Here is a 10,854-nt window from a genome sequence, read left to right on the forward strand (position 1 = left end):
GGTCGGCGGTTCGAATCCCTGCGGCGGGGTGCGCTCCAGCTGCTCGGTCCCAGCGCCTGCCAACCTAGCAGTTCGAAAGCACCTCCGGGTGCAAGTAGATAAATAGGGACCGCTTACCAGCGGGAAGGTAAACGGCGTTTCCGTGTGCAGCTCTGGCTTGCCAGAGCAGCGATGTCACGCTGGCCACGTGACCCGGAAGTGTCTCCGGACAGCGCTGGCCCCTGGCCTCTTAAGTGAGATGGGCGCACAACCCCAGAGTCTGTCAAGACTGGCCCGTACGGGCAGGGGTACCTTTACCTTTACCTTTAAAGCAGCATTTCCCTTGCACGGTAGTGACTACATTACACAGCAGCAGCTGATCTCTGAAACAAGTGTTTGGTGTATTTCAACACATACGCACCAGAGGGCACCACTATCCAGCCATAAAGAGAGCTGAAGTAATCAGGGAATGGAGCTAGCACAAATTTGTCAATGAAAAAGTTGAGGATGACGTAATGTTGCAAGGCAGACACAACTCCAGCCTCAGAGTGGCCAGGATTACTGGATCTATGCCAGGTTATTCCCATTTATATGAATGGGACACAGCAGGCTACAGATTTTGGCTTTATCTGTGTATTCGAGCCTTTTAAAGCCTTCAAACACCCAACACTCTTCCAAGACCCACAGCATTCTGTCGGGGCTTCAGCCAATACGTTCACAAGCCTCTCCCTACATAGGACTTTTTCTAGGTTGGATTCCACTGCTGTAATGAGGAGTTGGTTGGTCATTTTGCCAGCTGTATCCACAAATAATTTAAAACAGGCTATTTGGGGACAATCCAATGACAAGATCCATCAGGACAAGCACCTTAGATGCAGATCAGGTCAGATCTCCAGTGACGGAAGCCTGCCGTCATAGATGGTGCTTAGCATAGCATAGAAAGAAGACACAATGAGGCAGCGAGTATTTTCATAATAATGGAGGGCAGCTCCTTCGAACCTCTCTCCTCCGGTAATTTTTTATTCTCCTTTTTCCTCCCAGCCGCATGGCCGTTTTCCAAAGTCTCCTGTTACCTCATCCGGTCAAGGCTTTTATTGCACCCTTCACCATATAAGGTAATCATTGCCCAGGGGAATGTCAGGGGGCACCCTGCAGTATTTACAAGCCTCTGCCTTGGCTTTATGACTCCCACACTCCAGCTGGACTGAACATTTGCCAGTGTAACTTGCTCATCCTGGCTCAGCCGAGGCTGGTGTGAATTCCCAAAACGAGATGTTTGGGGGTTCTGATGGACTTAGGTTGGATCCTAAACCCCCACCAGCTTCGTCTGATGTAGGACACTGTTCTAAAGGCTTACTTTCCCTCTGCCAGACTTAGGCAGAGTGGCAGACCCACTGCTGAACAGGGTTTGGATCCGCTGTCACTTTACACCGCTTTGCTTTATGTCAGCATTCTGTCCGTAGGATTGCTCCTTTTGGATTTCAAGTCAAGTAAGAACTAAGAAAGACAGCCAGCACCTATCTGCTTTTGGAGGGTACTGCTTGAGACTGCAGCTGTGGAATCCCATGCATGAATACGGGTCTGTACATCTGGCTGTTAACCAGAAGGTTGGTGGTTTGACTCTACCCAGGGATGGCTGTGGGCAGGATTCCTGCATTGCAGGGGGATGAAATAGATGACCCTCAGGGTCCCTTCCAACTCTACAATTCTATTATTCTATGTATTCATTTATTGTGTTGATATCCTGCTTTTCTGTCAAGCCACCCAAGGTGGTTTACCATTTTAAAGCACTAAAATAAAATAAAAAATGGATTAAAAAATGGGTGTGCCTGCAGATTCTCCCCTCTCAACAGAACATACAAAAGTAGCTCTTTATGTTCAAACATTATTTCTGAAGAGGGTCTCATGGGTATTGTTGGTGCTGACCTTTAAAGCCCTAAATGGCCTCAGCCTGGTATACTTGAAGGAGCATCTTCACCCCCGTCGTTCAGCCTGGACACTGAGGTCCAGCTCCGAGGGCCTTCTGGTGGTTCCCTCCCTGCGAGAAGTGAAGTTGCAGGGAACCAGGCAGAGGGCCTTCTTGGTAGTGGTGCCCTCCCTTCAGATGTCAAGAAAATAAACAACTATCTGACTTTTAGAATACGGTACATCTGAAAGCAACCCTGTTTAGGGAAGTTTTTAATGTTTGATGTTTTATTGTGTTTTTAACATTCTGTTGGGAGCCGTCCAGAGTGGCTGGGGAAACCCAGCCAGATGGGCAGGGTATAAATAATAATTATTGTTGTTAATTAGTTTTGTGACTGCAACAGCAGTCTCTGCAATGAAAAAATAATCTGAGAACCTGAGAGACAGCTGCTGCCCACAATCCATGGTGGTTGAGTTGGCATGCTGTATTTTAGACAAGGATGCTCCACTGTTAGGTGGACCTGCTCACATGGGAACAGAAGGCAATGTGTTAAAGCAGCTCAAAGGCAACTGAATACCTTACAGCCAAAGGCAAGTGAATGATACAGCATATGCTACATTTCCACACTAAGAAGCAGTGTCAGTGAAAATAGGGGAGGCAATGACAGAGATGAATCTCTTCCCAAAAATGGGGTTTTCCAAAAAAAGGTGCCATTTTGCAATACTGGACAAGTCTCCCCACCCCCAGAAATTGTGAAATTGAGGGGGAAATAATATGAACACATAGCTTTCCTTGATAGTTTGACTAAAGTTTTCCCTGAGGCTCTTAGGGTTATGGTAACCAGAGAGATCCTGCTCAGGGGCTCCTTTGTTTTTCTGCAGTTCTAAGAAAAGAAGTGGCTTTATTCTACGCCATTCTCAATGAACCTGTTTCTGTCCAAACTAGAAACAACATTGGATATCCATTATTGGAGCTCTTAATATTGTTTTGTTCATTTAAATGCAGATGTGCCAATGGTGAGAGGGTAGCACTCCCCCAATAGGAAGACCAAGGCTGTAGGCACAAGGTGTCAGTCCAAGCACCCATAAGGAGTTCCCCAATCTCTCCCCCCCCCCCAATCTTCTTTTAGGCACAAAGTGATGGAAAGGAACTGTCTTTCAGCTCCAACATGGTAAGAGTGTGGGATACTTTTTATTACTGCATTCAGTTTTGTAATGAAGACATTGATTCCAGTCTCGTTATTTGTAATTTGTACCATCTCTCCCTCCACAAACGTTCTGGGGTTGTTGGCTTTTGTACTGCATTTGTTTCGCTATAACGCCTATCCAGATAATAATGTGGTAACGCTGGGAAGGATCACAAAATGCATAATGCTGGATGGATGACTACTAATGAAGTATTATTGCATCAATGAACCTGAACTTCACCCTCACCCCCACTGTGGAGGTGCCCAGAGAATATTCTAAATCTATTGCTGAACTGTGTAGATGAGCCCACAATGAGGCCCAACCTTCTCCCAACTGCATTAAATGCCCCAAAACAAAAATTTAGGTGGCATGGAGAAAATTTGAGCACTTAAAACATGGCCTTGCCATGTGGTAACAGAAACTATTGCAGAAAAACTGAAAGTGGCCTCCACACAAAATCAAAGCATGCCAATTAGCCCTTTGGCATAATAATAGCATGCCAATCAGCACTTTGGCATATAATTTACTGCTACGTAGTTGCAAAGGGACGTGGGTGGTGCTGGGTCTAAACCACTGAGCCTCTTGGGCTTGCCAATTGGAAGGTTGGCGGTTCGAATCCCGACGACAGGGTGAGCTCCTTTTGCTCTGTCCCAGCTCCTGCCAACCTAGGAGTCTGAAAGTATGCCAGTGCAAGTAGATAAGCAGGTACTGCTGCAGCGGGAAGGGCGTTTTTAACGGTGTTTCTGTGCGCTCTGGTTTCCGTCACGGTGTTCCGTTGTGCCAAAAGTGGTTTAGTCATGCTGGCCACATGACCTGGAAAGCTGTCTGTGGACAAACACCGGCTCCCTTGGCCTGAAAGCAAGATGAACGCTGCAACCCCATAGTTACCTTCGACTGGACTTAACCATCCATGGGTTCTTTACCTTTTTACCTTACACAGTTGCTGTACTCAGTGCAGGGTATTTCTTTTCCATCTAGATTCTCGTTAGGTCTTAGAGGAAAGTACTGTATTGACGAAGAAACCAGGAAGTCCATGAATTTGCTAGATGGCCTTAGGCGGGCCACTTTCTCTCTAGCCCCCACAAATTTTGTAATAAGGAAATAGATATGCCATACCTCTCAAAATGTCTTTGGGGATTTTTGAGATAACACGTCTGAAGTGTTTCGGGCATTCAATTACTGTAGTGCTAAAAAAAAAGGAAAGTAGGAGGAAGACAGCCCATTTCCTTTCCTACTGGATGAGCTGGTACAAGATCATTTGTAGCAGAGGGTAGCAAACCAAGGACTGGTTGCGCTGGATGAATGCTGTTGTCTTCAGTGAGACCAGTGTATAGTAAGTGATGTAATAATAATAATAATAATAATTTTTAAAAAATTATTTATACCACACCCTCCCCAGCCAGAGCCAGGCTCAGGGTGGCTAACACCAGTAAAATTACAGTAAAATCATAATGGGGGGGGGGAGAACAATTTAAAATACAGTTTAAAATGCAATTTAAAATGCAGCCTCATTTTAAAAGTAGCCCATAGATCAAAACCATAAGGAGAAGGAAAACATAAGGGTCAGACTGAGTCCAAACCAAGGGCCAGACGGAACAGCTGTGTCTTGCAGGCCCTGCGGAAAGATGTCAAGTCCCGCAGGGCCCTAGTTTCTTGTGACAGAGCGTTCCACCAAGTCGGGGCCAGTACTGAAAAGGCCCTGGGCCCTAGTTACGACCAATCTAATCAGCCAACGGGGCTTAAGTTAAATGCAAATATACCAGTTCAAATCTTAATTGATCCATGCCTTTGTTTCTCAGTGCCAGTTCCCAAAAGCAGGCCACCACTTTGCAGATGACCCAAACAGACTGGAGGGAACGTTTTGCTTCATACCTTTGTCATTCTGGAAACCTCCGCAGTAGATCCATTTCTTTTAATTTCATCAAAGTATTTATAACCACATTGCCCTCCTAGAATAAAGAGATCAACGTGATAAATACTTGATAGTTGACCATTACATGGACTAGTTAAGGGTTTGCTTGCTGTTTTGGAGAACAGCATAAGAATAGAAGGCAGTTGTATAGAGTGGTCAGAGGAAAGAATGGTTGGTGGGTGGGGTTGGAGCTCCTGAGTCTGATCAGGGTGTGGGGAGCTGTTTCTAGGGAGGAGCTGTTCCTTGCTAATAGAAGACAACACTGGACACAACCTTAAACAGCGTACACAAAGTGTATCCTATTGTCTTATCTTAAAAAAAAATATAACCACTCCAATGCAAATAGTTCCCAGGTAAAATTTTGAACCTGAATATAACATTAAATCCATACTAAGTGGACTTTTACACACACACACACACACCCCGATCAAATATTTCAGTTCAAGCATTTTTTGACTACTAGAATTTTGGGGAGGTACTTATACAAGGCAAAAAATTAACATAGCATGCTTTTAAAGTTTTGTTTATTAAGACAGATAAACATGCTAAATCAGTCTCAACCTATGTAGTGCGGAAGCAAGTTTCCCCAACATTTCCAGAAAGCATTCATCATCGCCAGTGTTTCCTTCCAAATGAGCTCTCTAAAATTTGGATAGGGGCACCTATCCAAGCACCTCCCTCAAGTAAGTCCCAACGAATTCAATTACTCCTAGATAGGTGACTTTGGCATTGCAGCCTCAATGTGTCACAATTCCTTGTCTAAATCTATATCCAATCTATCGGCCAGAAATACATTATGGGATTTAAGAAAATTTGCAACCAATGTCCCCTCTCTCCACCTTTCTGTTAGGATCTGAACAGTCCTGGGGCTGCAAAGAAGTACACTGGACTAAAGAAGACTAAAGGACGTGGCTGGTTCTCGCAACTGCATCACTTGCATACGAAAACCCTTTATTCACAGATCAGCTTCTGAATCGCTTTCTTCGGTCTTCTGAGGTAACCTCTTAATGCCAACAATAAGATCAATACTTAAAAGCCTAGCTGCACATTGAAGAATGGAAGCCACTAATTGGTACTTACAGGACACTGATTCTAACCTTTCTTGATTTGGCAGAAGCGGTCGATTATTTCTGACAGCGCTGGTAACTTCAAGATAGAGCTGAGGAAAAGCATCCCTTTTCTGTGCCCCACAGAGGATTTTTGGAACACTGAGCAATGCATCAGCAATTACAGCACAAAGAATGGATACATTTGCTGACGGGCACCGCTTTGCATAGCAGGACAGGTAGTAATGTAACAGTATCTCAAATATCCCACCGACTGGCAAAACTGATCCCTCCTTTATGTAAGAGCTGGAATTACTCTGAATATGGCTTCTGATATTATCCGCTTCTTTAACTCCATGGCCTTGCCTAGTACAACTGTCCTCAGTGGGTTGCAGATTCACAAGTACATTTCTGGAACTGATGCTTCTCTCTACTCTGGTAGGAGCAAGCTGATTTTTCGCAAGTGATTCATTCCCGTCCATTCTCAGCATTCCTTTTGGATGATTGTGTTTCTGAGACACCTTTTGCACGTCAACTAAATCATGTTCACATTCACGTAGTTCTGAGCACATGGCATCATGCGCCAAATCTACACCCCATGAGTTAGGCAGATGCATGGATGAACAGGCCAACACTCTGTCTGCCGATGAAGCAGAAACAACAAAGTCCTCTTCCATTTCAAACCCACAAGGTCTTGGCTGCTTGGCACAAGCGTGAACCTCACCGCAGCCAGTGTGCTTCTCTACAAAATGTTGCTGTGCATCAGAACACTGCTGACTATTATGCAGTGTTTCAGAGAGGTTTTGCTCAGTCAGACAAACAACCGTAAACATCTGTCGCAACATTTTGAATGCGCCATGAAAAGCACAGACATGTTGCTCAGTAACCCCATGCACTGGCCCACAGAGAATTACACAGTGGAGCTGAAGGGCACACGTCCTTTCAAAGCCTATATGGACAAATCTTTTGGCACCAAGGTGCAATGGCTGGCAAAATTTTGCAACAGCGGCTCCTCTGATTTCAGTGTGAATATTGTCCAAAGCTGGCTTAAAAGGTGAAATATTTGTGATCCTGTAGATAAGAGATATCTCCTCTGGGGACAGGCACTCTACAATAGATATGCCACTGCTTTTTGCATAGTTATGAACAGCTTCCTGTTGTTTTACACTTGACAATAAAACCTTGATGTCATTGTCCCGCATGTGCTTTAGAACAGCTTCTGTTCTTTTTGTAATCCAGGTTTTAGATGTCCCATGTTGATTTTCAGCAGTTATGACAACTTCAGCACCCAAGTCAGAATAAGCAGGCTGGATAGGTTCTGTTATAACTAGAACTCTTTTGTCACCGTCTGCAGGACAGTACACAGCAAAGTCTCTGTGAAGAATAAGCCCATCTAGGATTCTTGAACTTGAAACAGGGAGGCCTGTCACAGTAGTATGCAACTCGGCAAAACAGTCATCCACAAAGCACAGGACTTCACTCCTATTTTTACCAGCAGTAACTCTGAAGTAGAAATCACAGCTTAACTGGGAAAGAAACTTTTGTCTATTGATTCCCACTTTCCCAGAAAAATAAGCTTCCAGTACCAACCCCATTGTGCTCATACTTATTTCTTCATCAGAAACGGAAAATACTGAATGAAAATGCTTTTCAAGGTCTCTTGTCACTATGTAATCTAGAATGTCCATCTGGATCATTATAAGAAGCTGGGAAACTTGTTTCAGTCTGTAAAATTTTTCTTTACAATTCTCTCTTCCTTGGATCTTCTCATAACAGGAAGGACTACCTCCTTTAACAAGTTTTTCAAGTTCTTGAAGTAAAATGGAGAGAATTACGATGAACGTTTTAGCACCATCCCCAGTCAAATTGCAGTGTGCAGAAATGCACGAAATCATCATTCTGTTAAAAGCCAAAGAGAAACAAATGGTTTAAAGTAAGCCCACAACTTATGTGCATTTAACTTGTGCGCATTCAGCTCTATGCACATGACAATATATACATACATACATAGGAGCAGAAAGGGGGTGGGATTCAGGAAAAATGACTTTGGCAATCCAACCCGAGACTGAACCCAATGTGTTTTGACTATACATGATTTTGGCTTTAGGCGTGATCCCTGGAATGTAACCCCCGCGTAGACTGCGGACTTACTATATTTGAAATATTTCTAAGTGAATTATTTATTATCTACAAATCTACAGCAGAAAAACAAAAATACAGACAGTTTCTATGTAAGATCCCAATATATACAAGTAACTTGCAACCTAAGTGAGAGTTTGGTTCCAGGGATCTGATTTTAAATGCAGAATTGCACAAAGTCAGGGGGCTGCTTACTGGCCTTTGGGAAGGTGGCAAGAGGGTCTAGCTCCCAGGGCCCTCACTCAGCTTTCCCAGAATTTGGAAGCAAGGCACGGCCTTTCCTATGGGCCTCTGGGACACTTTGAGAGCTCCACACATCCTTCCCAGAAGCTGTTAAGGTGCTTTGTTGATTACCAGCCTCTGGGAGAAGGTTCCCAGGGCCCTCCCATGGACCTTCCCAGAGCCTGAAACAAGGAAAACCAGCTGGGTGTGCAGGAAATAAATAAACGGAAAGTGGGGAACAGAGGGTTTCCATTTTTATTTATTTATTCCACCCACCCACATAAGATTGTGATTGAGCACCTTCAATAAAAACACAACGAAACATCATACATTACAACCTTCCTGAGATGCGAGTTATCTGTACTAAGACATTAAACACAATGGTTGTGGGCAGATTCCATACATGGGCCACTGGCAACTATGAGGCTGCGAGGGGGGCAATATTTCTGTGAAAGTGCCTCAGTGTGGAGGTCATGGTTTCTATGTTCACTGTGCCTTAAAAATGACGTTGGTGGAAAATGTGCACAAAACACCAGCAAAAGCGATTAAGGGTCTCGAGAAACTCCCCTATGAGGAAAGGCTGCCTTTCAGTTTAGGAGATAAGGTGGATGGGCATGTGACTTCTTGTGTTTTTGACCATGATAAACATGGGATGATATCAACTGAAATAAATGATGCCTTTGTGAGGGAAATCATAGATTATGGCCCTCTGAGCTATCTGGATGGCAGTAGCCATCACCTTTGACACCTGAGATGTACATTTTTAGGGCCCACCTTATTTCTATGATTGTAAGCTTTTTTTAGCATTAGATTTCAATTGGTGTAACCTGCCCTGGGATCTTAGGGTGAAGGGCAGTCCCAGGGGCACCAGTATCCAGCTGGAAAGGAGAAGGTTTAACAAACTGAAGGACAATGCTCCTCCCAATGGAAACATGCAGATGGGGACAGATACACCCCTGCTTTAAGTTGTTTACATACCATCTTCTCTTGCATATTATTTATTACAAAACTCGATAACTAAGCGCTTTAGTGATGAAACGTCGGATTATGGAACGACATCGGAGCACTGAACCACTGGTATATCACAAGTGGACTCTCTATTACGCAATGGTTCAAGATAAAATCTATTTTGGAAAGAGAAAAAATGAGCACTGTTTTACAAGTGAACTCTTTATTTACCATGTTTGCTACTGTTTAAGATAAAACCTATTTGGGAAAGAAACTACTTTTGCCATTTTATGGACATTTATTGTTTGTTTACAGATAGTTGCCATGGTAATACTAACTTGTGTCGAGGAAAATTTATAATTTATCTTAAAAACCATTGTAAACAGTTAAAATTGTTAGTAGGATTGGAAGAACACTTGTAGTGTAATGGTGATTTTTTGGATATAATGGAGATGTAAAAGATTTGGATTATTAGAAAAGATGCAGGAGGAAAAGACTAACAATAGGACCCACAAAGGGGAGGAGGGAAGTTCAGGTGATTCTTTGGAATCTTCTGTTTATGTTGGGTATGTGATTGTAAAACTGTCATTTGAAAAACCAAACCAAATAAAAATAAAATAAAAAGAACATGGAAAAATGAATATAAATAAAATCTTGTGTTGATTGCAGTAGTCATTGTATCACCACCCTGTTCATTGTATTCATGAGTGGGCCGGTAATTATAATAATAGTATGCGCACTTAAGTTGCAAGTCTTGGTGAGACAGAGCTAAATTTCACAGCAATATGCTGAAGAGCAATGCTAGACAGGGCACGGCGGATCCGTGAGCAGCATCTTCTGAAGTGCTAAAAATTAAAACGAAAACCTTAGAAACAGGTGAGGTGGTCGATGTGGAAAATTTGCAGTCCACACTGTCTCCTCCTCCTGCTGGGTGTAGCCAGGATTTATGGTTTTTTGGGGGGTGGGCAGGACACCCAGCTGTCACCATCCCGTGTCTGGATCTGTCTACCAGATTCGGAATGCAACGTCTCAACCACAGTTTCTTCTTTCTTTTGACACCCCCAAGCGCTCAGAAAACCTGTCAAAAACTTTCTACCATTTCTATAAGTATTTTTCCTTGATTTCCTTGATTTCGGCGGGGCGGCCGCCGCCCTGGCTAAACCCAAGGCCCTCCCCGAAACCCCTGAGAGGGGCCCCGCTCGAGTCCTTCACGCGGACGACGCGGCCTAGGCCACGGAACTGCTCGTGAGGAGGAAGGGCGGAGCGGGGACCGTCGATTACCGGGCCGTGGGCGACTCTACGTTCAAGGTCTCCAGCACGCGCCGCCCGTCCCTGGAGAGCAGCACTTCCCCCGTGGGGCGGGTGAGCAGCACGTGCCCTCCTCGAGGCCCCACGGAGCCCCGGACGACGGCAGCGAGCGCGGCGGCCTCCTGCGCCAGCCGCCCCGGTCCCAAGCGCTGCGCGGTCGCCATGGCAACGGAACCTCTGCCCAAGGAGGGCGCGCGGTCGTTTGGC

General features: G+C 44.5%; 1 protein-coding gene across 1 annotated transcript; it reads right to left on the reverse strand.

Annotated features, from left to right (window-relative positions):
• Window positions 1-5,491: 5,491 nt before the first annotated feature.
• Window positions 5,492-10,817, reverse strand: BBS10 (Bardet-Biedl syndrome 10). The gene is made up of 2 exons (XM_079984307.1): window positions 10,621-10,817; window positions 5,492-7,929 (listed from the first exon to the last, which is right to left on the reverse strand). Exons 1-2 carry the CDS (start codon window positions 10,809-10,811, stop codon window positions 5,940-5,942), a joined length of 2,181 nt encoding a protein of 726 aa, XP_079840433.1. The 5' UTR covers window positions 10,812-10,817; the 3' UTR covers window positions 5,492-5,939.
• Window positions 10,818-10,854: the final 37 nt, after the last annotated feature.

Source organism: Podarcis cretensis, assembly GCF_951804945.1.
Source record: "Podarcis cretensis genome assembly, chromosome: 7".
Classification (NCBI taxonomy): domain Eukaryota; kingdom Metazoa; phylum Chordata; class Lepidosauria; order Squamata; family Lacertidae; genus Podarcis; species Podarcis cretensis.